Source organism: Eublepharis macularius, chromosome 13 (assembly GCF_028583425.1).
Source record: "Eublepharis macularius isolate TG4126 chromosome 13, MPM_Emac_v1.0, whole genome shotgun sequence".
In the NCBI taxonomy this organism is placed as follows: Eukaryota; Metazoa; Chordata; class Lepidosauria; order Squamata; family Eublepharidae; genus Eublepharis; species Eublepharis macularius.
The window spans coordinates 68,518,620-68,545,937 of record NC_072802.1 but is presented as its reverse complement, the minus strand read 5'-3'; the positions used below and the strand labels follow the sequence as shown (position 1 = coordinate 68,545,937).

Below are 27,318 nucleotides of genomic sequence, written 5' to 3'. Positions count from 1 at the left end.
AACGCCAGCAATTAACTACCAAGCCGTCCAATCCTCCCCAAATGACTATAGCCCATTGATGCAAAGTGTGGAGTGTTTCTGTGTTGTGATTGGTGAGTAGAAACTACACACCTTCCGACGAACGCAGCGACCAGCCAACCCTAAGGAGCTTTTCACTCGAGCTGACCAATTGCATTTCGTTAACTCCTCTCGGGCCAGCCCTGGAGCTAGGTATTATGGGAGTTGTAGGAGAACGAGTAGCATTAACTACGTGGCGCGTACCACTCACACAGCTGGGTGGGGGAAGATGTTAAATTTGCAGCCTTTTACAACAGCCTTTCCCAACATATATAAAACCACTTGGCCTTAAACGTGGTTATCAATGAAGCAGCGCCCATCGGACTTCTTTTTGAAGCTTATCCTTTCCCCTTTAGCAAACTTGCCCGCTTCCTCCCCGCCTCACTCGTTTCCATAGCGATCGAGAGAGGCTGTTGCCAAGATGGCGGCGGCTATGGCTGTGGCCAGCCTTTTCCCGCCCTAGAGCGCTGTGTGGAGGTGATGCTGCCTGCGATGGTCATCGGAAGTCTCCTTTGGGGGCTGCTGTTGCTCTCCGGGGCTCGGACCCAGGATGGGGATCCCGGTGGGTGACGGCGGCCTAGGAGCAGCCCCCTTCTTGCCTCCTGTGCCCTTCCTAGGTGTAGGGCAGGCAGAAATCAACAGGCGCAGCTGCCGCAAGCAGCGTTGCACGTCTACGCCTGGAAGACTTGGATCCGTGGGTGAAACTGGGAGCAGCCTCCGTTTTATGGGATTTAGGATTATTCTTCGCCTCGTGCCTTTAACAGCAGTGGGACAGGCAGAAGTCCAATAGGTGCAGTTTCCCCGGTGTTACATCTTCGCACTAGGAAGAAGCTTCACAGGGCTCAAGAACCCTGCCAGAGACGGGGAAAGTGACAATGCTATGCCTGTTCCAACCAAGAGTGTCTTTTTTTGGTACTGGCAGTGATCCTGGGCACAGAAACAGTGTGGAGATGCAAAGCAGGGAACTGCACCTATTGGATTTCTGCCTGTCCCTCTGCTGTTAAAGGCATGAAGAGAAGAATAATCCTAGATATCTGCCCCATGATGCGAAGCTGCTACCAGTTTCCTCCAGGGATCCAAGAATTTGGAGGGGTGTCTTTTTTTCTTCTACTTTAGTTGCTAGCAACATATAACGGTGACTTATGATTTGAGTATCTTTGGACAGCTTTTTGTTAAGGTAGGATGGTAGTGATCCAATGACCCATCTGTTCAAATCCAATATATTATGCCAGGAGTTCTGCCCAATTTCTCATTTCTATGTGTGTGGGTGGGATGCCCTTTCAGTTGCACCTTCAGTCTTCTGCCTGCCTTGAGGGCTGCTGTTACATGTTGAGCTTTGTGGGCACATGGAACTAGGCATGTTCTGGTTTGTTGCCCATAGCTCCGAGTTGAGTTGTCATGCAGAACATAAAATAAATGCCCCATCTTCCCACATAATTTCTACGCCAGGCAATCACTAAGTCTGAAAGCAAAAAAGGAACTGGAGAGCTGCTGCCAGTTAGAGTAGACTTTATTCCTAGCAAGGTCTGAAATGAAAATTTACAAGGAGAGAAATATGCTTGGTATAGTGATGTAAGTTTGAATCCTGATACCGGTTTGTTCTTTTAGGTTTTCAACCTTCCTTTATCTACATGTCTGGATCCAGAGTCACTGCCTCTTTGGCTGGCACCTCTGCAGATGTTTTTTCTCTCTCTGTAGCAGACAATGAAACAGGTAAGATTGCTTAGAAACCATTTTTTAGATTTCATGCTATTAAGTTCAAACAGACCCGGACCTGGATTGGATAGCCCAGGTGAGCCTGATCTTGTTATATCTCAGAAACTGAGCAGGGTCAGCCTTGGTTAGTAATTGGATGGGAGACCTCCAATGAAGACCAGGGTTGCAGAGGCAGGCAATGGCAAACCACCTTTGTTGTTCTCTTGCCTTGAAAACCTCAGCAGGGGGTCACCTTCAGTCAACTATGACTTGAGGGCACTCTCCGCCACCACCAAGTCCAGGTGGAAGCAGTTCAATTTAGGGGTTTAAAGACAAGAGCCAGCACTTGAATTGGCCCAGAAATAAATGGGCAGCCAGGGCAGATCTTTCAGCACTGGTGTGATACAATCCCTGAACCCTGCTTTCAACAACAGCCTGACTGCTGCATTTTGGATGAGCTGAAGTTTGCAATCTGTTTTCAAAGGCACCCCCCCACCCCCACATAAAGTATATTACAGTAATCTAACCTAAGCATGGATCACCGTGGGCACATCACACTTGTCAAGGAATGAGTGTAGTTGGCGTATCAGCTGAAGCTGATGAAAGGCATTGTGTGCCACAGAGGAGATCTGGCCCTCCAGTTGTATGCCAGGTTCCTGCAGCAACCCCAGGCTATGAGCCTGTTCCTTTTGGGGAAGTGCAACCTCCTCAAGGACAGGCCGAGACCTCAGTCCTTGAGCAGCCTTGTTGCTGACCAGCAGCACCTCAGTCTTATCTGGATTGAGCTTCAGTTTATTGGCCTTCATCCATCCCATTACCGTCTCCAGGCACCTGACTCAACTGTTCAGGAGAAGTACAGTGAGTGTTATCCAATAGTAATGATATGGCCCTTCTCCGTTGGTAATATCTTTTAGATACTACTCAGGTGAAGGCTTGAGAGAAAAGAATGCATTTAAAAGCATTCATCATTTGATTTTTCTTCTCTTTTAGGAATGTTTCCTCTTGAAGACTGTAGAGAAAGAAACAGGACTGGAGATTGGAGTTTATATGTCACATTTCAAGGGGTTAGTAAAAACAAGTCTCGCTGTGCACATTGTATATGTTGTGTGTGTTTCTTAAGTGCCCTCTTGCCCAAACTTCAGAATGCTGTTGTTGTGGTGTAGGAAGCTAAGTGAAGCTGTCTTCACAAGCAAACTCCTATACTCTTGATGGCGGAAGAGATATTTGTGCTGAAGGTTTTAACAAATGGAGCTGAAATCCTTTGATACTTAGAAAGTGCCTACCCAACAGCTGCACTGTTTTGTTTCAGAATGTTTCCAGAGTGACTGTGCTCTTGACCAGACATCTACAAATATGCACTTCTAACCACACTGGCTGTTGCGTGGAGGCACTCTGCTTGGTCACTGCTCTGCGGGTTACCGCTTGTCAGGACTCTATGGCGGTGGCCCGCCTGTCGATCCAAGCGGAGATCTATGCCAATGCATCCTCTGGGAATGAGATGGGAAATTCAGAAACATCTGGTATTTGGATTGCTTTGTCTTGACTTTTTTATGTTTGGGCTGGTTTATGTTCTTGGCACAGTGGCTGTGTGCCAGAGAAGTGTACAGGAGTGGAGGTTTCAGACCCAATGTTTTTCCTTAGGCTTGGGCATTGGAAAGGACATAGACATGCACCAAGAGGCAAGTCCAGCCCTCCCATCTCCTTTGCTCCCCTTTCTGCAATGTGAGCTCCCCTACACTACCTATCCCCCCCACATCCCTGTGCCCTAGTTGGCAGCCCTTCCATGTTGTTTCATAGATTAACTTGGATGAACTCCAGGATTAGAGTGTTTGAGTCTCTAAGTTCTTTTATCTTTAAAGCAGACAATGTAACAGTTATCCCCAATCAAGTGTTTCAGCCACTGGGCTCTTGTCCTTGCAATCTGACTGCCGGCGCCTGTGATATCCGTTGCTGCTGTGACCAGGTATTAATTCTACACTTATTTTGAAGCTCGGTTCAGTATAAACCATAAAAAAATTAAATTATCCTTAGAGCAAGTCTATTAAAAATGCTTATAATATAATTTATTAAAAAACTGCCACTGCCTTTTCCACCCCAGTCTTTGGGAAGGGAATGAAGCACTTTAGTACAGATGAAGGCATGGCAACAATAATACTGGAACCTGTCTCTGGAAATATGTAAAGTTATCAATGATGGAAGGGGCAAAGAGAGTCATCTCCCAAATGTTACTCCCCCCCCCCCCCCCCGGTTCAGTCTTTATTAAGAAGCATTTGTCAGCGTTGTTCCTAATGCTCCTCATTCTTCTGAGATTGGCAACAGGTTGTGTTCAGCTCTTTTGTGTAATTCTTTTGTGGTTTCCCTCCCCGCTTTTCAAGGAATGTACACCAGAGGTGAAGCAACTGTTCAGCGGATCGTGTTTTAGCGGAGTATTTGGTGGGGATGTCAATCCACCTTTTGACCAGCTGTGCTCTGTCCAGACTGGGATCAACACTCCTGATTGGTTTCCCTTCTTATGCGTGCAGTCTTCCCTGAACAATACGCCTTTCCTAGGTTACTTTTACCAGGGTTCTGTGTAAGTATGGAAGCTTGTCTGGGACAAGGGTGCCTGTGAATTGGTTACAAACTCTTTATTTTGAGTGACCTTTTCTGGTGTGCAGGCATGTGGTTTTTTAATCTTAGTTGATCAGCAACAGTGTGATTTCCATTTCTCACTCCAGAGCTGGAGTTCTACTCATTCATGAACATATATTTTTTAAAATTATTAAGGTATGGTTCGTTCTTTCCAGTTCCCCTTGCTTTGTTCTTGATATTCTTATATCTTGCTCTTACATGGGGCTCCCAGGAATCTTCTCCCCAAGTTTATGCAACTCGGCAGCATCCGATGCTCCCGAATGATCTACAAGGGTCTCATCCTTCATTTTAATTTTTTCATTAGATGCTGTGTACTGACCCTGTATTTTGTGTGACAGAATATCCAAATAGGATTTATTTTTTTTAAAAAAGGCTTGGATGGGGGTGGGGGGGGGGGGATGAGATCCACATCGTAGCCATCTTCTAATTTGTTTGGAAAATGTATTTGCAGTACATCCTCCAAAGCGTCTTCATTTATGGTTCCATTTCAAACCATCCCAGGGAGGCTTTTTAGTGGTTACAAACAAGGAGATCCAATCATGACACTAGACAACGAGTATTTTGCCGTTCCTCAGGTAATAGTGGCCACTTTGCATGAATAATTTCTCTGTCTTTTGAGGGGATGGGGGTAGGAGTTGCTTTTAATTTCTACAATGGAGGGAAAAACTGCAAAAAATAAATCACAAAAATTAATCCCGCGGCAGCCATTCCTAGCTGGGCAGTGTGCAAGAGATGCCCCTGTTGCGTTCCTTCGGAATTTTGCCGTCGAATGCCTGACTACTTGCATGGAGGGGAAGAGCATGCTTCCTGATGTGACTATAAACAGTGGCACTGGAGGTATGTTGCTTTTGATGGGAAAGGCTGCAGGGTTACTTGAGCAGTCGGTGCTTGGACTTTCTGAAGGATTCTGTGGTTTTTCAAAGGGCACATATGGGGCATGTCCCCTTGATGTCAGGCAGCTGTTGTCATTTATTTATACGGTGCTATCAGCACACCAAATGCTTTACACACTTTCATGAGCAAAAATATAATGAACATATGGAACTCTCTGCCATCGTATGTAGTGATGATGGCTGCTAGCTTAGATGGCTTTTGAAAAAGGATTAGACAAAGTTGTTGAGAGGCCTGTCCATGTCTGATAGCCATAATGGCTAACTGGAACTTCCATGTTCAGGAGTAGTATATCTCAATACCAGTTTCAGGAGAGCAACAATAAGAAAAGGCATTGGCCTCTGGACTCCTCCTTGTGGGGCCTTCAGGGATATCTCATCAGCCACTGTGGGAAAGGGGATGATGGATTTGGTGGAGTGTTGGGCTTCTCCAGCAGGACCTCTTCTGATGTTATAATGATGGGTTCCCACACCAAAGGAGTCTGTCATCTGAAATAGACACTGGGGACAACCACAGAAGGGGTGGAGGGAGGCACGAATGGGAATAAATACAGTTTAAAGTTACTTACAACATGGCATAGTAAAGAATCCATTAGCACCTTTAAGACTAACCAACTTTATTGTAGCATAAGCTTTCGAGATCCACAGTTCTCTTCGTTAGATGCATGGGATGAAGAGCCATGCATATCTGACAAAGAGAGCTGTGGGTCTCAACAGCTTACGCTACAATAAAGTTGGTTAGTCTTAAAGGTGCTCTTTACTATTTTGCGACTACAGACTAACACAGCTAACTCCTCTGGATTTACAACATGGGATGAAGATTGAGGGGATCAACCAAAAGCTTTATGGAAAAGGAAAATCAAGAGAAGGGATTTGAAGGAAAGGAGAGAGGTGGCACGATTATACATCTTTTGGGAGGGAGTTCTGCTCCCAGGGCCCTCTTGCAGGAGAATGGGTGGAATCATGGCATAGAGCCTCCAGGCAGGAGGTGGCCACACCATAGACTAGGGGACAGCCAAGAGGACCAAGATTCTCAGAGAGGAACAGTGCAAGAGAATAGAAGGCCAAATGCTGTATTTCAGCTTTTTGTTAGATTTAGGTTTGGTTTAGGCTAAGAGCTTGTGCACACGCACAGCTGTCAGCTTTATTGACAGCACCCAATAATGTACTTTGGACTACATGGATCTGCATGTCCTATCTTTTCTCTTCTGCCCCCCTCTTCCCCTGATTGGGTATATGATGAAAAAAATCCATGGGAACTACAGCTCCACAAATTTTTGCATGAAGTTCCTAATGCAGAAGAATCTTACCATACGTGGGGACCCCCTTTAGTCTTAACCTTTTTGTTGAAGCATGTTTGTTTTAACCTACTGCATTCACATTTTTTTTCTTGTCAGTTCCCATCAAGCTACATGTGACTTATGAGAAGAAAACAACTGACTTAGGCAGTTGCACCAGCAGTGGTAAATACGAACTTGATGTAACAATATATATATATATATATATAAAAAATATATGCACAGATGCATGAAGCGGCAGATTCCATATGAACTGTTCCTTGTTTTCAGAATGCAGAAATGTGACCTTTGCAGCAAATTATACAATCATATGGGAAGGCAAGAGAATAATAGAAATGAAGGTCTCTATCCTTTCTGGGGACATCTGCTCAGAAGGTATCTTTGTACATCTTGTGCATTTCTTAGACATAGTTCCTTTTTCTAACATGTACATTTTATTGAAACGGTGTGATTGGGAACAAGATTTTTCAGTTAAAGAGCATATTTAGAAACTAAAGATCCTCAACATGCAAAACGGCTTTGGGCTTGTGTTTCTTGTACAGCAACCCCCTCCCCAATCCCATGGCAGTTAATTTCAAACTGTCTGCTTAAAACCATAGGCCACCACAAAACAGCGTAGATCCATGGTAAGCTACTTCTGAATCTGAAGTGAGTTAAGTTAGTGCTATGACGCAGGTGTATGCAATTCAAAGGGATATAATGTAAAAAAAAAATCACTGGGTGTTCTCAAGTAAATGGCATTGCCAAGGGAGGAGGTCAATCTTTGGGGAGCTTTGGTCCCCCTAGGGGCCCATGGAGCTGAACGAGTCAGGTGATTTGTTCTTGTGTGATGTTTGGGTTGGGGGTGGTGCCTAAAGAGTCTCTTTGTTCGAAGCCTGTAGTGGCAAACCAGGGAGGTGGCTAAAAGCATCTTTTGATCCCAGTCTATACTTCTGGTTGTACCACAATCCATGGATTTAATGTAGCTACAAACGCTTATAGTTGGATTCGAGGCATCTGTTTGTACTGTTGATCCAGAAAAGTACACAGCTGGGTCCCCTATATTGCTTAGAAAATCACAGGGAAAAACCTTCCACCCCACTTTGAAATTATCAGTTGAATTGTTCAGTCAGTGGGCTTTAAGGATGAATTAATACTGTAGAGTAGGCTGTTGAGCAAACTGTAGCGACTGCATGTGCAACGGTAGCAGGATTACAAAGGCAACAGAAAGGATGCCTTTCCTTTTATTAAACATCGATACAATCTTTTTCTTCACCCAGACACCCTGAGACAGAGGTTCACTGTAAACTTTGTGAGCATAAATGCTACCAGCACAGAAGAATGGTCTGGGAATCCAGGTGAAATTTCTTGTTGGTTTCTCGAACAAAATATCACATTGATGGTCAGCAGTTAGGGATATCTCACCCTTTCCCCTCCCCACCTTTTTTGTAATATCAGCTTATGTTGCTTCTAGTGTTTTTCAGTTATTTCCTGCTATCTTTTGCTTTTTAATATATGAATAATTCTTTTTAGTTTTTGACTGGAATCCAAAACACCCTTAGAGTGTCTGTGTGAGAACCCCAATACAATGGTTTGGTCAGAATTGATGACCATCTATGAAAGCCAGTTTGGTGTAGTGGTTAAGAGCGGCAGGACTCTAATCTGGAGAACCGGATCTGATTCCCCACTCCTCCACTTGAAGCCAGCTGGGTGACCTTGGGCCAGTCACAGCTCTCTCAGAGCTCCCTCAGCCTCACCTGCCTTGTCATGAGGACAATAATACACTTTGTAAACTGCTCTGAGTGGATGTTGAAGGGCGGTATATAAATCAAATATTGTTGTTATTAAAATCCCACACAATCTCTTCTTTGTTTTATCAGGTTATCAAGTTGGAAAACCAATCAGAGCAGCAAGCCTGGATTCTTCTGTTGCAATTACCACTTTAAATCTCTGGAAGCCTGGTAATGTGCTTTTCACATGAAATTTTAGAGTATTGCTGTTTAATTGACGTATGCTTCAGGATAAGGTCGACTGCCGTCCCAGTAATTTTAGTCTTCTGTATTGTCTGGATAAGGCAATGGAATGTGGCTGGCAGCACAGTACGTTTTATTAATTGCAACTTCAAAATCGGCAGCCAAACGGAACGTTGATTTTTATCCCTATGAACTATGAAGAGTCCTGGGGTGATCAGAACAGATGGCTGTTCTAAATCTTCTTCAGGCATTGATCTTATGCCTTCATAATACTCAGAAAAGCTGCGTATTTAAAACTTTTCCCACTCTTCGGAGAGCTGCCTCGTGACTGCTCGCTGACCTCAAGTGGAACAGCAAAAGCTGAATTAAACTCCTCTAAGCAGAGTGGCTCTGTTGGCTTAATGAAATGCAGTCCTACTTATGTATCGTTGTCGTTCATTTTAGGGTTTTCATTAAATGTTTTGTAAAACTGCAACCTAGAAAGGAACAAGTTGATAAGAAGATTTCTTAAACAGATGTCTTTACGTAGATGGCCTGGGTCTGTGCACATCGGCAAGTCCCACTCCTATTTTATTTGGATTGAATGCGGTTTCTGGATGTGTTTTAGAAGTTGATCTCAAGGAAAACTGCAGTCAGTTAAGGTGAGCTGTGCTGGCTTCTGTTTGTGGCATATTTGAAGTAGGGTGGAGCTTTGGTCCCTAGCATTGCAGGTGAGAAATCTGCCTCCTTAATTAGTAAGAGTCAAACAGCTCCTTCCTGTCCTTCTGTATTTTACTTAGGGCCAAACTAGACGAGACATTGGATATTGGATCACCCTTCTCTTTATTCTTCTTTAATAATAGCCCGTAACAAAAGTCTGCCAAGAAAACGTCGTGATGCGACGTCCCCCCATGGGTCAGTAATGACACGGTGCTTGCACAGGGGACTACCTTTACCTTTAATAATAGCCCAACTGGGGCAAATAATACCTCCAGTGGTTGCTGGAGAGGAGCTGATTTAAATGTGATGCTAGGAAGGCAAAGGACCTCACCCTTGGGACTTTGCACTCACATTGGGTCTTGTTTAAACTGGGCAGCTGAAAAAATAAGCGTGAGGGGAAGGGTTAACTCCCCTCTTGCCTAGCACTGTGGCCCTAATCCAGTTTGGGGCTCCCCATGATTGCAACTCAGAGAAATTTCAAGAGATCTCCAATGTAGTACAGTGCAGCCAAGGTCAAGCTTGTTTCAGTCCTGCTGATTCAAATAGGAGAGGTCGATGTGTTTGCATAACTGGGCCTTTGAAATAAATAAGGTTTCTTATTCAAATGGTTAAAGTTGGCCGTGCTGTGTCCAAAGGAGTCTCTCTTTGACTTCAATGGGCTTAGACTGGAGTAACTGTGCTTAGGATTTCGCTGTTTGCGTCTTTCCTGCTCTCATCTTTTAAGAATTTGGGTGGGAGAAGCTCTGATTCCCCCTCCCCCGTAAAATTCTTAATTTAGGGGTTTCTACAGTAGAGACATCACCCCTGCAAGTGGTACATTTTCAAAGAAATTATTTTCTTCATTGTGTTCCTTCGAGTTCAGTTGTAAGTTACATACTGACACATTGCAGGGAGAACGTTACTGACAAACTGAATTCCTTGGTGCAAGTGAACCATGTTGGGAAAAGAGGCAATTCCAATTCCAGCATTCCAGATGACTGGGTGGAAATCATACGTGAGTAGCAGTACTTTTTAGCATCATTTGCTAGAACTGAATTGAATCATGCCATGATTTCCTTCATAAAAGCCACAATATTAAATGTGTGGAAATAAACATATCAGAAAGTTTCAGTACTCTTCCAGTTGCATTGTTCACTGGATGTCTTATTCTATATGGTTGCATTATTTTTTAATTCTGTAATCCACCTTGCGTCTCAGCAAGAAAGGTAGGCTTTAAATAAAGTAAATAAGTATTTGGAATGGAGCCAAGGATAAACATCTTCTGTCTCGTTTAAAATAACTTTGATATTTGTAGTTGAACTTTGATATTTTAGATAATGAGAATAAAAAGCGTGCTTAAAAGCACCTATATTTAAGATGGCTACAAGTAAACATGCAAGTACAAATTTACTGTAAGTAAATCACCAAAATAACGTTTACCATAACATACATTCAAATATTAAAACTCCACAAAAAGTACATCATCAAACCTATGTCCAAACCTATCTTACTAACCCAGAAAGCCACTTAAGGCCTGGTTCACACATGCTGGAGGGAATGAGGTGGCAGGTACCTAAAGTAGTAGAATGAATTACACCATTTTTGACTGCAGGTAAAAGATCCCTTTTTGGAGTCCTCTGCTATTTTAACTGCTCCCTGAAAATAGAAAGCCAGCACCTTAAAGCAAAATAAGGAGTTACAAAATTTCTCCCAACTCTGCTAACTTTCTGTTTGCATAGAGTTTTTTGGGTTTTTTAAATACAAATAGACCTAGAACACTGGAATACCCAGCTTACACTCTGAAGAGGTTCAGTTCATTCTAGTACCTCCAACATTCTGCCCCCTCATTCTGCTGCATGTGAAAACCAGGCCAAAGACAAGAACATTCATGAATTTTGGTTCCATCTTCAAAAGTGGCATCACCAAAATAGCTGTTGCCTTTTGAGCAAACGTGGGGTCCTTAGGGGTGTTCACCCAAAAGAGATTTGGGTTTCCTGCTTCGGGTTTACAATCCGGAATATCCCAAAGCAGCAAGCCGTTTCGGATTCGGGTATTTAAACCACTTTGGAATGCTTAGTAAAGATTCTGAAGATCAAAGCAGCACTTTTCTTGCTGTTTGCAAATAGCAAGAATAGTGCTGCTTTCAAAGCTTCCTGCTGCCTTCTTTCAGCCGATGGGAGAGGGGAGCAGGGAAGCTTTGAAAGCAGCGCTTTTCTTGCCGTGCAAACAGCAAGAAAGGCACTGCTTTGAGCTTCCCCTTTTGCCTTCTTTCACCAGATGGGAGAGGGGAGGAGGGAACCCCCTCCTCCCCTCTCCCTTCGAGTGAAAGAAGGTGGTTTGGAAGCTTTGAAAACAGCACTTTTCTTGCTGTTTGTAAACGGCAAGAAAAGTTCTGCGACTGCTGCCACTCTACACAAAGCTTTCCGAAGTGTTAAGAAAAGCTTTGCTTCAGTATTTCCAAATCAGCTCAGCAATGCTGGGGCTGATTCGGGAATACACGAATCGGAAACCCGAAGCGCACACCCCTAGCCCTTATTAGCAAATAAAAGGTTCACTTTTTCATATCAGACCAGCTCTGTGGAAGGGAGCTCTGTGCTCCCTTAGGCAGCATACTGGAGTAGATTTTCACTGTTACCAAAAAGAAACGGATCAGCTACTGATGTTAACTTCGGATTCGACCGTTTCTCAAAGTAACATTCCCCCCTTTCTCCCTCTGACAGGTTTAGATACATTTGGACCGAGTTCAAATGCAAGTGTTGGGGTCTTAAAAGGCATGTGTCCAGGTGTTCCTGCTCACTTGAATATTCAGATTCTCACAGCTGACGTGGGTGCAGTAGAAGGAGTTCCACAACAGGAAATACTTGGGGTGCAAATCAGGTATGGCAGCTTTGCATCAGGTTGTAACTATGGTAGGTGGCTCTGCTCTCATAACTTGCCTGACCCTCAGACACTTGTAGCTTTCAGAGTCGGTAGTCCACAAATGCTTATGCCAAAATAAAAACTTGTTAGCCTTAAAATGCCCCAGGATTCCTGTTTACATCTTCTTTGTATTTTTCTGCATTGCAAATGTGATCACTGCTCTCCATCCCCTACCAATGTAGTTCATAGACACAATCATCAATTGAAAAGCCGTTTCCATTAGCTACTACGTTGTTTGTCATATTGCAGCCAGGATTGTGTGCGCGCATTGGGAAAGGTCTGCCAAAAAAAAAGCTAACTTCTCATTGATGCTTTGGCTAGTCACAGGGAGGGGGTAAGGAGCTGTGGAGAGCATTGATGCCTTCCCTCCCCAAAACTGGAAATCCTACTCAAACCACCCATCCCCCCCATTTCTAAGATTTAATTAGGGTTTCTCTACATCACATGATATTATAACAATACGGCAATCATTTTGTTGCTGCTTCAGATTTCCCTTTCAGGATAATACATTTTTTTCCACCCACCTTCAGTTTTTCTACAATAACGTGGCAAGTTCAGTGTCCCATTACCTGTGAGGATAAAGCCGGCTCTCTTCTTATCTCTGCTGCTGTCCAGTTTATCAAAATACCAGCTCAGCCCCCTGTTCCAAAGACAAGGTAACTCTTGGATGCAAGGACGATGATTCTGTTATAAAGAAGAGTCTGTTATAAAGATTACACTTGTACTGCGTAATCCACCTTGAGTCCCAGTGAGAAAAATGAACTATAAATAATGTCAGTAAATAAAATGTGGTGTTAATGGCATAAATGGAAGGATGGATTTGGTTGGCTTAGAAGAACAAGAAAGACATGAGTAGACTGGGACAATGAAGGCATTACTGGAGTAAGAGGCAGCGCCGTGCAGTGGTTAGTGTTGGGACTAGGCTCCAGGAGACCTGGGTTTGAATTTGCAGTCTGCCATAGAAGCTTGCTTGGGCCAGTCACTGTGTCTTTGAAGGGGAGAATGTACTAAGCTACTTCGGGTTCCCGTTGAAAGTAAATAAAATTACCAGCCTTTTGCCAGGAGGTGACTCCTTCCCCTCTTAGTTACTCTGTTGCAGATACTTCGGTCTGTCCTTAAGACTTGGTTTGAAACTGTTTTTCAGATTTCAGATTAACTATACAGAATATGACTGCAAGAGAAATGATGTTTGCTGGCCGGAACTCTTTTACCCCTTGACACGCTTCTACGCAGGTGAAAAGCTGTAATGGGAGGAAGCTCTTGATAGACAATCAAATGGCTTGAACAGATTGAACAGAAGAATGCGTAGGAGGTTTACAGGGTTTTTTTGGCCCAGGAATCCTACTGAAGTGTATGGACAGTAGATTCAGATCAGGCGAAAGAAAGTACTTCTTCATGCAATACACAATTAACTTATGCAGTGAGTTGCTGTGGGATGTGGTGACAACCACTAGCTTAGATAGAGAAGTTCATGGAGGAGAGATCCATCGGGCTGTTAGCAAAGAGGGCTAAATTCAGGGATGGATGGTGGGGGACCACCCTGGCCCTACCCCACCGAGGGAGGGAGGGAGAGCCCGTCTGGCCGGCTCCAAGCAAGAGTGCCCAGCCAAAATGTGTGGCTGGGTGGGGAGATGCCAAGCTGCATGTGCCTTCAGCGCTCTCCTTTTTGCAGGAAGCTGGGCCAGGCACGGTGAAGAATGGGCCAGGCACCTTGTTTGCTGCCCTGGGGTTTGGTATGGCTGGCTGGGCACCTCCCTTGCGCCTCCGGTTGTGGTGGTGTAGCCCTGGCCAGGGGTGGGGTTTGCTGCAGGGCTAGGGTGGCCAGTGGGGCAGGTAGTCTCCCATTGGCCCACTAAGACTTTTCCTGGTGGCCTTAATGGCCAGTCCTCCCCTAGCTTAATGAGACCTCTATATATGAATGCCTGTGAATGCCAGTTCCTAGATGGCACATCCTCCCCCTACTGTGAGGCTTTCTGGGGCATTTGGTTGGCCACCGTAGGAAACAAGATGCAGGACTATATGACCTGTTATTCGCCTGATGCTATATGGCTGCTCTTATGGTCTTAAGCAGAGGTCTTTCATATCACCTACTATTTGATCATTTAACTGGAGGTGCTGGGGATTGAACCTGGTACGTTCTGCATGAAAAGCAGATGCTTTACCACTGAGCCACAGCCCTTCTAAATCACCTAAAGAAATCTAAGTGTCACGCTGTTAATCTCTTTTTCAAACTCTTCCAGGTGAACCCTACTCGCGCTCTCTTGCCAAAGGCTTGGTGCTGGCGTTTCTCATATTGCTTGCCGTCATGCTGAGTGATCCTGTGAGAAGAATCTATGAAGCATGGAATAAAACATAAGCCGTCTGTTTACCCATATAAAGAGAACAGTTTTGACACTGGGTTTCCCCCTCCTTTAAATAAGCAGTTCTCATTTTGATGGAAAGAGACTATGTATAGTTTTTATGTATTTTTTTATAACTGGGAATAATTGTAACATAAACCATAATATGTATTTAATATGATGCCACAAGACTCTTTTTTTACTATTCAAGAAGATCCAGGAAATGGGAGGAGGCAATTCAGGCAACTGTATAGCCTTAAAATTGTTTTTAGGCGTTTCAGATGGCTGCTAAGCATCTTTTATGGAACTGTTGCACTACTTATTTTATTCTTCGCTGCTTTTACTTGTGATTTATGGATTATTTTTAGTCTATAGCTTTTAAGCTTTTACTGTCTTATACCTACAGTTCTTACATTTTAATATGTTTCTGCCTGGGATGGCCAGGTTAGCCTGATTTTTGTCAGATCTTGGAAGCTAAGCAGGGCTGGCCCAGGCTAGTACTTGGATGGGAGACCACTAAGGAAGTTGAGGGTCACTATGCAGAGACAGGCAATGGCAAACCACCTCTGCTCTTCTGGAAAATCCTGTGGAATCAGCTGCAACTTGACGACACTTTACACACAGACTTTGTTTGATTACTGTTTTTTTCTTTCAGGTAGATAACCATGTTGTTCTACAGCAAGATTTTTAGGGTATAAGCTTTCGAGAGTCAAAGCTCCCTAAGGTGCCACTGGACTCAAATCCTGCTGATTTATTTCCGTTATTTTTCTTATTTTTTATTTACTTGTACCATAAGCTGCCAGGTTGTTCCTTGAGTAGAAAGCTGGGGTATAATGATCTAAAATAAAAATAAACACTATTTGATATGTTGAAGGACACACAACATAGTCCATGTGGCTCTTGAACTGGGATTTTTGCCATGCAGATTCCAGATCACTTCTCATCACAAGTTTTGTTCACACATGCAGGAGAATGAGAAGGTAGGCAGGCTGCTAGCATGGACTGCCCCACTTCAGAGGGTCAGTAAAGGATTCCATATTGGAATCCTCCCATATGTTAAAATCCCAGCAGAAAGAAAAACAACACAGCAAGCAAAGGAGATGGGGGGTAGAAGCTTTTCTTCCTTCCTGCTGTTGCTAGCTTCCTAGTTGCAAGTCGTTTGCTGTTGAAACGGAACATTCCAAGCTGCAGTGCTGCAGCCTTCTCTACCCTGTGCCACCTTGTTCTGCAGCATGCAGAAGCCAGCCAGGCAGCATGGCCCCATCTTGCTTCTGCTGCTTACCCTTCTTGGCTACTCTCATGCAGTTTTATGCAATAATTAAAAACCGAACGGGAGGCGGATGGAGATTCCAGTGCCTAAGTGCGACATGAAATGTCTAATTACACAGAACAGATTTGGGCATCGCTGCTAATGTAATGGAGACTATTTTATTCGCAAGGTGGACTTTCCATTATAGAAAGTTAAATAAATCTGTAAAAAATCAAAGCCCTGCATTAATATATAAAACGAGCAGAGGGAGAAAGTTAGGACCTCTCCTTGAGTCTCTGCTCTATTTTCAAGTTCCAGGGTTGCCAGCTCTGGGTTGGGAAATTCCTGGAGATTTTGAGAGTGGAGCCTGGGGAGGGTGGGGTTTGGGAAAGGGAGGGGCCTCATCTGGGCATAATGCCATAGAGTCCACCCTCCAAAGCAGCTGTTTTTCCCTAGGTTGGCAGCCACCCCGCTCGAGCGGTTGTACCGTGGGAGAGGAGGAAATATGACTTCCGGGAGAGTGGAAAGCCGCCATTGGCCACAATCCTCCAGTAGGCCCGCCTTGCCCTTCGTCGTCGTCTCCATGGCGACAGCCCAACAATTTGTATAGGGGATCGTGGGAGGCCAGAAGTGCCCCAAGGCCTGGGCGGCACTCCAGTCTAGGGCACTTCCGGCTTCGGTCTTTGTGGTCCGTCGTGGCGGCCGCTTCCTTCCGGCTCGCTGAGTTCTGAGGGAAACCCAGAAGCGGTTGGCAGCGGAGCTGTCGGCGGCCGGCTCAGCCCATGGCCCCAGGCAGGGAAGGCCGCGCCAGGCCCCGGCACGAGAGGAGGAGGAGGCCGGCGACGAGGCGGCCCGAGGACCGGTGAAGCCGCCGCCGCCCGCTCTCCATCGGCTGTCATCGGCCATGGGCTCCCTCTTTCGCAGCGAGTCGATGTGTCTGGCCCAGCTCTTCCTCCAGGCGGGCTCGGCCTACGAGTGCCTCAGCGCCCTGGGCGAGCGCGGCTTGGCCCACTTCAGAGACGTGAGTGGCGGGGCGGTTCTGTCAGCCGGGTTCTGGGTTTCATTCAGACGTGACGCGGAGGCTAAACCTGAGTGAGCGCCGTGTGGCTTATGCTTTATCTGTTGACTGTTTATAGGACGCCGTCCCGGGCCGTCAAAGTACTTGTATGGATGGGGAAGGAATCTGGTCCCCTGCCCCCGAGGACCTTACAGTGTAAAACAAACAGTGGCCCGAGCAGCAGAGGGGCAGTGTGGATGATCCTGCGCCTTCACGTGCCTAACCTTATAATTCTTACACTAACCTGTTTGCTTACTTGCTTGATGGCATTTTACATTTAGTATTTATTTGATGGCGTCTTCTTTTCTCTACAAGACTTGAGACTCTTTAAGAGCAAGGTTCGGGTCTAGCAGCACCTTAAAGACCCTCTAGATTCCCAGGGTATGAGCTTTCGAGAGTCAGAGCTTCATCTAAGGGCATCTGAAACATACCCTGGAAATCCAGTCGGGCTTTTAAAGTGCTACTGGACCCAAACCTTGCTCTTCTACTACAGTCTAATGAGACTTTTTCAAGTCATTATTCTCATAATTTGGGAGTAAGGGTGGGTTAGAGCCTGAGAGAAGGTAGTTCACACAAAACTCCCTGATGAATTTGTTACATAAGGGGTATTTGAACTGTGGATTTCCTGAGTTGTAGCCCCACCATCACATCTTCTTAATGTGGGCTGATACATAGAGATTAAGAAGGTAAACCAGAGGAGAGGTAGTATGGTGTTAAGATTGTTGGACTAGGATCCTGGAGATGTTAGTCTAGATCAGTACTCTTTTTCAGTCTAACCAGTCTCATAGGATGGTTGTGCTGATAAAATGGAGAGGATAGCTACGTATGTCACCGTGAACTCCTTGAATGCACTAGACTGATAGCTGGCTAGAAGGAAAAGGTTGAATTTCAAGACAAGATTGGGAAGAGGGGTGGCATAATGCTGATGTTCTGCCACTGTAATCCAGGAAGAACAAGAAAGAACGGGTGGAGTCATTTCAGAGAGCGAGAGACCTTTGGCTGCTGAGAATGTGGGTTAGAGGAGCGGAAGTCACAGGTGGGGCAGGGATGTTCATATGTACGCATTGCTTAATTTCTGTGACCTGGATGGCTGGCAGCTGAATGTGTGAGCTGATGAAAAGCGTTACAACTCAGAGCGTATAGAGCTATTCTTCTGCCTCATCTGGAATAAGATGTACAATTCTGGGCACTGCATCTCAAAAGCAGTACTGGGAAATAAGTTCAAGACAAACAAAAGAAAATACTTCTTTCCCTGACGAGTAATTAAACTGTTGAACTTGATGCCAGTGGAGGAAGTGATGACCATAAGCATCAATGGCCTTGAAAGGGAGTTAGATTCCTGGAGAATAGGTCCATTGAGGGCTAATAGCCTTGGTGGCTGAAGGGAATTTCCCTCTACAGAAGCAGGAAACCTCTGAATATCAGTGCTTGGAGTGAGCATCAGGGGAAGGCCTCTGTGCTGTTTTTTCAGTTGTCCAGAGCTGCTGGTTTTCTGCTGTGTGAGACAGGATGCTGGCCTAGATCTAATTCAGCAGGTGCTACTTATATTTTTATGTTCAAATATTGACTGCTGCTGCTTTAGCTAAATTTTTAGTTCAGGCCATGAGAATTTGGGCAACTTATGGGAAGTACGCTTTTTGTAGCTTATGATTTGACCTCCTCTGGCCTGAACTCTCCCTTTCTTCCTCATATTCCCAGTTAAGTTTGATAAATACTACTTAAGACCTAAAGGTCAGAGGAGTAGAGAAAAGGGGGGGGGAAGAGACTGTTGCTTCTTCCCAGAGTACTTTCTGCCTTACCTGGGTTAAGTGGCAATTTCTTTCCCAGTACCTGCATATCTGCAGATACGAGTTAACTCCTACCATTCTTTGAGGGTGTCACACAGTGGTAGATGGGCTATAAGATGATTTTTGGAGACACTTTGGGAATAATGCTATGCTCACTTTGGAGTACACTCAATTGAACACAGTTATTTCAAGCCTGAATTCTCCTTAGAAGCTAAAATGACAAAACAGGCTATTGTACTCTAGTCACATCATGAGAAGACAAGATTTTCTGGAAAATAATGCTAGGAAAAGTGGAAGGCAGTAGGAAAAGAGGAAGACCTAAAATAAGATGTCTTGACTCAATAAAAGAAGCTACATCTCCAGTTTGCAGGATCTGAGCAAGTCTGTTAATGATAGGACGTTTTGGAGGTCTTTCATTCATAGGGTCACCATAGGTCAGAGATGACTTGACAGCACATAACACACATTTGCTTCACATATAGACCTCCTTTCTCACAAAGATTTGAGGTTCACAGGGTCACCATATGTTAGAGGTGACTTGACAGCACATAACACACACATTTCTGAGTAAACATGCATGGGATTGTACCATTGATCCTTTTGAGAATTTTTAGTTATTCGTTTCTCTTACTATTTGCCTTTCTCATTGAGACCGAAAGCAGATTACAGAATTATAAAACACTTCAGTATAGACCAGCACAATGTATACAGTAAACGATGAACTAGACCTGAACTTCAGAGCTGAAGAACAATGATACAAACACAGTATAAACAGTATAATACATCCAATAAACTGGGCTTCACAATTAGAGAACAATGAAATAAAGACAGCATAATGCGTCCAATAAGTAATGCACAACAAAGGGTAAGGGAGGAGAAAAATACTACGTATAATTTTCATAGGTAATGAACAGTACAATCTTATTGCCTTTATAAAAAGTGCCTTCCTGCACCATTGGGTTATACCTCATCCCTATTTCCTTTATAAAAATGCTCTCCTAAACAGTTTCATTTCACACATTCTGTTATCAAGAAGCCTGTTTCCCTAGCTGAGAGCCACAACAGAGAAGCTTAGGTTTGGACAGCTGTTGTTCTCACCTCTTTGCAAGTGGCACCTTCAGATGGCTTTGCTCAAATGAGCAAAGCTGTCTTACAGGAGCATATTGAGAGAGCCGGTCCTGTGGATGCGTAGTTTCTAGACTTTGTAGTAACTATCTCCAGGAACTGATTCTGGAAACTTTTCAATTATGTGAAATGGGAAACGAAAAGCCTTTTTAGCAATGATAGCTTTGAAAATGATCTGGAATGTGATCATTCTGTGTGCTTTAGACGTTCACGTACTAGAAGGCAGCTTTTAAAAAATCCATAAAGTGCAGTTGTAACTTGTAACCCCTGATCAGTATGCTGTCATTTAGACCTTTGTGACTACTAGTAGTAATGGCTTTAATGACATTTTCTGAGCAAACAAGGTTGGCCACGTCTCCCTACTCCCACATCTTCTGCTCAGAGGCAAGTCTTGAGGCTGCAGCCTCTGTTCACACAAATGAATAAATAATTGCGGTTTCAAATGTCTGTTGTATTTTAAGTCTGCGCTTCTAAGCACCCTTTGACAGCGAGCCCTCTTGGGATCAGTGGGAATGAATCCTGATCAGATCAGAATATAGGTGTACAGACTGATATTTAGGAATTGGTTGGGATCCGAAGTACCTACCAGCTAGCTTTATGCACCTGTGAATCCAACCAAGCATCTTAAATATATCTTTTTTTGTTTTAATAAAGGAGGTAGCCCTTAAAATGTAGAACTATGGGAGATAAACTGTTTCCTTTTAAGTGCTCTTATGTTAAATCACACAGCAAATAATAAAAACCTTTTCCTCGCATGCGTGTCTTGACTTTTCTGCCTTAGTCGGACTCTTGCCACAGTACAAAGAGCCCTGCATCTTGTTCCGTGTGGTCACAGAGACTGGGCTTGCTCCATGAATAACCCCACCACCACCAATGCCACATGACAAGCTAGTTATAAAACAGAGCCATTTCCAGAGTGGTTTCTAACGTAGCGGAGATGAGGGCTTGCTGTTCACTGGGGGAAAAACAGCATTTATGCCAGGTGTGCTTCTGCCCTTGAGCACCTCCGTCCAGAGTCACTCTTACATTTATCAGTCCCTAAATGCAGGACGAAGCGTTTCCCTTGGCAGAAGAAGTGAGGGGCTGATATCAGAACCTGGACGCATCACTTGTACTTATGGACCACTCAGTTCTGCATCTAACAAAGTGGGTTTTCCCCCTCAAAATAGAATAAAAACTGGTCAGTCTCCAAGGTATCACAAGGTTCTCATTCATTGTTCTAGTTTCAGTTGGTACAGAATTTTTGCCTCTAGAATAACTCTTGCTAAGTTTAACGGAGAGGAGCTTGAGCTAGCATGGATAACACACGTGTCCTTCTTTTCAGCTCAATCCAAGCACCAGTGTGTTTCAGAGGAAGTATGTGGGTGAGGTGAAGAAGTGTGAAGAAATGGAAAGGATATTAGGTATGTGTATCTGACCCATTTCCTAATGTGCTCAACCTGCTGCGAGGCAATGGGTGGGGGCTTATCTGCCTTGGAGGCACTTCTTTGTGCTCTTTTGCATATGACATTTTCCCCACATTGAGAATTTCCATGGAGGAGAAAAAGTGTGTCTGTTGTTACCTTCTAGCAGACCATGTGTGGTTCATGTTCTGTGTTACTTCTATGTAGCTTTCCACCCTTCAAGAAATCTGACCTCAGTTCACTTTATTTAGTTAAAAACAAATCACATCCTGCCATCTCTTAACTTTAGCTAGTGAGATGGATTTATCCTCTTGCTCTATGGAATAGTACCCCCTAGGAAACGAGACACGTCTTCTGACACGCTACATGATTGGAAGCTGGTGTACTCTATAGTACAGCAAAAAATATTGTGGTGCGTTGATTGCCCCAGCCTTTTTCCATGACAAACTGTTACTGCAATAAGAGTAAGTAAGCAAGACCTTCAGTTTGGGGAAGTGGAGTGATAAAGGGCAATACATTGTAGATAAATATGTCTTTAGCTTCTTATGGCTGAAATAGTCCTGCAAAGCTTTGGAGATAAAATGCTGCAGCAGCCAAGCATATTTGTTTAACCATATGCTTGTTTAATTTAAGGATGTGGCAGGTGAGGGAAGCTGAACCCTCCCATGACTTACCTGTCCAATCCCTTGCCTGAAATTCTTTCAGCCCAGCTGTGATGATTGAGGGTGAGCTGGTTGAAAGAGAAGTGCCTGCGATGATGGGCTGATGAGGTGGAAGAGGATTTAGTTCCCCTTTCCCATGTACCCTTTTGATGATAATAAAATAATCCTCAGTGTGCTACACATGGGTGACGAAGGTTCCATCTATCAGTCTGTCAGAGTTTTGTCCTGCCTTTCCAGTAATGAGATCAGGGAGGTGTGCATGGTTCTCCCTGCCTCCATTTTGCCCCCACAACAGCTCTGGGAGGTAGATTAGGCTGAGAGAAACTGGCTCAAGATCTACTAATGTCCTTTTTGGCTGAATGGGGATTTGAACATGGGACTCCCAGTGACCTCTGGCCACTGCGTGAAGCAGCATGCAAGATTAAATGGACCCTCCCCCTTTTATGTTCATTTCATAGAAATACATCCTTTGAGTTAGAATTCTTTTTTAAAAGTTCCTTTCAATGCTTTCTCCAAGGATACCTGGTGCAAGAAATTAAGAAGGCAGACATTCCTCTTCCAGAAAGAGACGCTACCCCTGCTGCCCCTCTGCTTAAGCAGATGTTGGAGATCCAGGTAACTTTGGGGAATAGTTTGGAAATCACAGCAGGGTATTTCTTTTCTTGTATTTGAAGTCAGTCCAGAGAACTCGCAAGTTTCATGATTGCATTCCTTCTCTCTCTTCCGGAAGTTCAAAGAGTAGTGTGTTAAGTCCACAGCAATTCTTGTGAAGCATATTAGACTGAAAAACTTCAGTTTGCTCAGGGCTACCTTCTGCTGGCCTCCATAGTTGAGCTGGGGCTTCCTGGTTGACCAGTGAGCAAATAGATCTTTAGCTTTGTGCACAATTTACAATTACTCCATTATATTTCTGAAGTGTACAGAAGTGTTTCCATTACCTTTGTTATCAAAGAAATTTGTACAGTGCTTATTATTTTGTTGGCAAATAACAGTTCGAGTTCAAGATTAGCTATTGAACATTATCTTGCAGTTGCTTTTAGGTAACGAACTTGGCAAAGTAGCGCAGCAGATTAGAAATCGTGACCATGAGACCATGCTGTCTTCCTGTGCCATAGGAGCAACTGCAGAAGCTGGAGGCAGAGTTGAGAGAAGTGACAAAAAACAAAGAGAAGCTGCGGAAGAATCTGTTTGAGCTGACGGAATACACCCACATGCTCCGTGTGACGCGGTCTTTTGTCAGAAGAACTGTCGAGGTACTACATATCCTGTGAGCAGAATTCTGTCCTGTGTGTAACTCTGAATTGGGGTGGGCAGAATGTAGGCTGTAGGCCACTGGCCAGCTTCTAGTGACCCCCCTTGTCTCTTGGAAAGAGTGTTGTGCTACAGAGACCTTGGACTGATCCTGCCAAGCGTTTCTGATATTTGTCAGCGAGTGTGCAGACGCAGAGTTGCTGCGCAGTAGCTTTATTTATTTAAGCAATTATGTACTACTTTTCCACTTAAAGGCTCCGAAGTGTGCAAAACAAGAAGAAAACCAAAAAAGTTACAATGACCAAATTAAAATAATGAAGATACAAAACAAATATGCAACAACAGGTGAAACGGGAAAAGGGGCAGACACTGAGGCAGCAGCTGGAAATCAAAGTATCGGAACTTTTTTTGCTGTGAGAACTATGACGACGCAGTTCTGAAAGAAAGAGTGGAGGTTCGCCGATTCAGTTTGCTGTTGTGTGTTGGCTCCATTAATTGATTTTTATGTTCTGCATTTTAACCATAAGGTCCTTTGGGCTAGTTGTAATTTGTCTCCCGTTAGTAAGAGATTTATAAATTCTCAGCTAATTGTGGGTATCCATTAATAGCCTATATATCCTGGCAATGATGTTTTTGCTTGGACTGGCATGATGTAGCCTGTACACTTGTGAATATGGTATTTTATTAAATTCCAAAAACATTGGGCTTTGATGTGTGGCTACTATGGCTCAGTTGCAAAGCATTATTCCCAAACTGAGTTGCATGTTTCTAAATGGAAACAGCAAAAGCAGAGAGTAGAAGAGCCCAGTGATCTTCCACTTCCGGTGCAGTACTGTTTGTCAGTACAGAATGGTGTGGATGGAACTCTCTCTGTTCACTTCCTTTCCGGGCTAGAGATGTCCCAGGTGCTAAGGCAAGGAGGAGCCAGGTGCTTTTCTGCTTCAGGAATTATCTTGGGTTGTATCTACTGCTCTGATGTGAGCCCTACGGGAAATGAATGGGAGGTTATACAACTCTAATTCATTTCAACAAGCAAGGTACAGGAGAAGATGCCTGTCAGTTGTGGTTGGTGTGTCTGAATGCGGGCAGATGTAATAATGTTAGATTTTATTTGCTCCCAGCATTCTGTTTTGATCACAGCTTCCTGATAGTGCTGTTTCTTTTCATTTGAACTTTAGTTTGAGTCCTGTGTACAGACCAGTTATGAAGAGTTCCCATCTTTAGAAAATGATCCTTTGGTGGACTACAACTGCATGCACCGGCTTGGTGCTAAATTGGGGTAGGTAATGATTGAGCATGAAGCCGAGTAGTGCTATTTGGGCACAGCTGGAAAACAACATCTTGAAATGCACAGGTCCATTTATTAGTGTATTTTTAGTAGTTTCCTTCTGATGAGGAAAGGAATCTGTATGAATCCTATTTTATTGAGAAACTACGCACATGTACATATGCATGTATTTTGTGTGGATGTAGCATATTTTGCTGGAATGTTTTGAGGCTTCAAATTAAAAGCATCGCAATACAAACAAGTAATACAAGAACTGTTTAAATTCAGTTCTACATGTTTTTGCTGCTTGATTATTAACTGGAAAGGCTTTTGCCTTGTAATTGTTATTGAATGAAAGGGAGGGAATAGTCTTTTTAAAAACCTTCTATAAATGCTGGGATTATTTAGTCCACTGGGAATACTTTTGTGTGATCTTGAATGGCTTTGGTAGAGTAGCACTGACGCATAGCAGCAGCTCTAAAATACTTTAGCTTGCAAATATTCTTGTGAATATCGGGCCTCCCTCACCAACTTCACACAGTTTCAGTTTAATTTATAAAGTATATAAATAATTATAAACTTGAATTGCGTGAACTTGCTGAGGGGGTTCCTTGTCTGGTAAAAATCCAACTACTCACCTAATCACATCTGAGATTTACACCTGTAGTACATTTTATCTTTTTTTAAAAAATGCAGATTTATATCAGGCTTAATTCACCGAACAAAAATCGAAGCCTTTGAAAAAATGCTGTGGAGAGTCTGCAAAGGATACACGATTCTTTCTTACTCTGAACTGGAAGAGTCTCTTGAAGATCCAGATACGGTGAGTAACCACGATAGTTAAATAACACAGAATGATTCTGAGAGGTGCTCAGCCCTCCGTTTTTTAAATAACAACTGCAGGTAAACTCTGATGGCTGCACAAGTGTCCCTGTGTGGATCTAATGGTTAACCATGACTGATCTGCTTTCATTCTGCTTTCGTTATGGTAAAGCCTTACATTGAAGTACCTAGGGCACCTGTCCGGAAGGCCACCTTCCTTCCTCCGAATTCGGAGCGCTGATCACAACCAGTTCAGTGATCAGGCAGGTGGCACGCGTTCCCTTTTCGTTTGTGAGATTGAAAGCTCTTGACTTTCTGATCTCCATGTTCGTTCTGGGGTGTACCCACGCCCAAGTCATAAATTGCAGACTCAGCTTAAATAAAAGTTAAGTTTATTATCTTAAGGAGTGTTTGCAAACAGCGTAAAGCACTCTTACATAGGTAACAGACATTGCAATAAGAAAACCTTACTGTTGCTATGTAATAAAATCTGCTTATCTAAAAATTAGAGAGCAAGCTATATAGGCATCTTTGTTTAACATCTATTTGTTGCTTATCTCACCTGTTCCTTAGAATATGAGCCCTCTCCCATGCCTAACTGGTTTGGCACAGGGACATGCTGAGGTGATAGCATGCAGCTTTCAACTTCTCTCTGGCATAATAGCATCATGGTTTGAGCTTGGTTGAAGAAAGCTAACTTAGAGAGGAAAGGAACGGAGATGAGTGAGCTGAGAGGCCATCTTTTTCAGGACCCAGTGCGTCACCCGACAACTCAAGAGCCAATCATGGCTGCACTGTTAATCAGCATTTCAGCTGTGTGAAAATCTAGGGAATGAACATGGAGCCTCTGGTCTCCCAAGGTAGATTCACTGGGGAATGCAGAGACTGCTCCTCAGGTGTTACTGATCAGCCCAGCCACCACATATCTGAGCTTAGGCCACAGCCTGACAACACTTACAGTTCTGAACCCAAGTTCAGCCATTTTTACCAGCAACCTGGTTTGGGGCTGACAGTTTCCTGATGCTACCCCTAAATATTAACTGGAACCATGATGCAAGGGTTTGCAGATTTAACTATTAGTCTTAAATCTGCAAAGACCAAATCACAGTTAAGGCATGTCCCCTGCCTCTCTAGCTTACATGCTGATCATAAGCATTTTTTTTGTTGCCAGTGTAGGCATTGAGAGGGCCAGTTAAACAAATTCTACATATAAACTATTTGTGTGTTTGTGTGTGTGCGTGTATGTGTATGCAAGTAACTTGTCTCTGAAATGTATATAAGATCTCCCCCTTTTTTCTATTCATCAAAACCTGTTTTAAGAAAACCCTTTATAACAAGATCCAGAGGAGTTAGCCGTGTTAGCCTGTAATAGCAAAATAGTAGAGCCCAGTAGCACCTTTAAGACTAACCAACTTATTTGTAGCATAAGCTTTTGAGAACCACAGCTCTCCTCATCAGATGCATCTGTTCACTTTTTCAGGGAGAACCGACCAAGTGGTTTTGTTTCTTAATCTCTTACTGGGGTGAACAGATAGGCCAAAAAGTTAAGAAGATATGCGACTGGTAAGGATTAACATGTATTTATTTGCAGATTCCATCCTTATTAATGTTCTGTGGCTTTTGCTTTATAATTTTTGTTTTAAAAGATGAGCCTTAAAGATAATTAAAAAAAAATCAGTGTAGTCTTGTAATTATGCTAGCCATGTTTCTGCTGTGCAGCCTCCATCCATCCTGTCAGTGGGTCTTGTGTGAGACTCCCTGTATCCTGCTGAGAGCCAATTCCCATGCTACATTTTTAGGTACACACTCAAAAATATTAGCTATGCACTCCACCAGTGTAATGGGTGGATGATGCAAAATAATTTTTTTGGAATTATGTGTTTCATACTGATACATTAATGAGACTGCTGACTTGGCTTTGGTCTCTGTCAAGGGTACTTACAACCTCAAACCTGTGCTCGCTGCCCCATGTGCGGAAAAGCCTCAACATGCAGCTGAATGCTGTCATTCTTCGCTGAAATACTGAGAAAATGTCTTGGGGGGTTCCTTTTTATAAACTTGATTAAAAATGCCCCAGAGAATGATCTGTACACATGGTTTTAGGTTCTCTGCAGGCACCAGCTGAGTTGCCAGACTTCCCAGGAGTCAGAGGCCGGCCTCTCTTTGCTCTTTAAAGGAAACGCATGTCAGAGCTTTGTATAGTGTGAATGGTGTGGCCATTCTGTTCTGTGCTTCA

At 43.7% G+C, this 27,318-nt stretch overlaps 2 protein-coding genes across 4 annotated transcripts in view; both read left to right on the top strand.

Annotated features, from left to right (window-relative positions):
* The first annotated feature begins 473 nt into the window (after nucleotides 1-473).
* On the top strand, nucleotides 474-14,629 carry TCTN2 (tectonic family member 2). The gene is made up of 18 exons (XM_054996446.1): nucleotides 474-619; nucleotides 1,666-1,770; nucleotides 2,743-2,816; nucleotides 3,062-3,272; nucleotides 3,615-3,715; nucleotides 4,128-4,324; nucleotides 4,835-4,958; nucleotides 5,088-5,220; nucleotides 6,671-6,736; nucleotides 6,842-6,946; nucleotides 7,831-7,908; nucleotides 8,431-8,511; nucleotides 9,053-9,164; nucleotides 10,113-10,216; nucleotides 11,922-12,078; nucleotides 12,651-12,776; nucleotides 13,265-13,353; nucleotides 14,361-14,629. Exons 1-18 carry the CDS (start codon nucleotides 538-540, stop codon nucleotides 14,474-14,476), a joined length of 2,061 nt encoding a protein of 686 aa, XP_054852421.1. The 5' UTR covers nucleotides 474-537; the 3' UTR covers nucleotides 14,477-14,629.
* A 1,788-nt stretch (nucleotides 14,630-16,417) lies between these two features.
* ATP6V0A2 (ATPase H+ transporting V0 subunit a2) overlaps nucleotides 16,418-27,318 on the top strand; it is a 29,469-nt gene continuing 18,568 nt past the window's right edge. For 2 of the 3 annotated variants that reach the window (XM_054996200.1, XM_054996199.1), the window contains exons 1-7: nucleotides 16,418-16,729; nucleotides 21,002-21,080; nucleotides 22,260-22,357; nucleotides 22,858-22,995; nucleotides 24,172-24,272; nucleotides 24,957-25,083; nucleotides 26,563-26,645. In XM_054996200.1, coding sequence (XP_054852175.1) covers nucleotides 16,613-16,729; nucleotides 21,002-21,080; nucleotides 22,260-22,357; nucleotides 22,858-22,995; nucleotides 24,172-24,272; nucleotides 24,957-25,083; nucleotides 26,563-26,645 — 743 coding nt within the window. In that variant the 5' untranslated portion in view covers nucleotides 16,418-16,612. Of the gene's footprint in view, nucleotides 16,730-21,001; nucleotides 21,081-22,259; nucleotides 22,358-22,857; nucleotides 22,996-23,394; nucleotides 23,448-24,171; nucleotides 24,273-24,956; nucleotides 25,084-26,562; nucleotides 26,646-27,318 lie in introns of those variants that run through there. The other variant, XM_054996201.1, reaches the window with a different exon arrangement.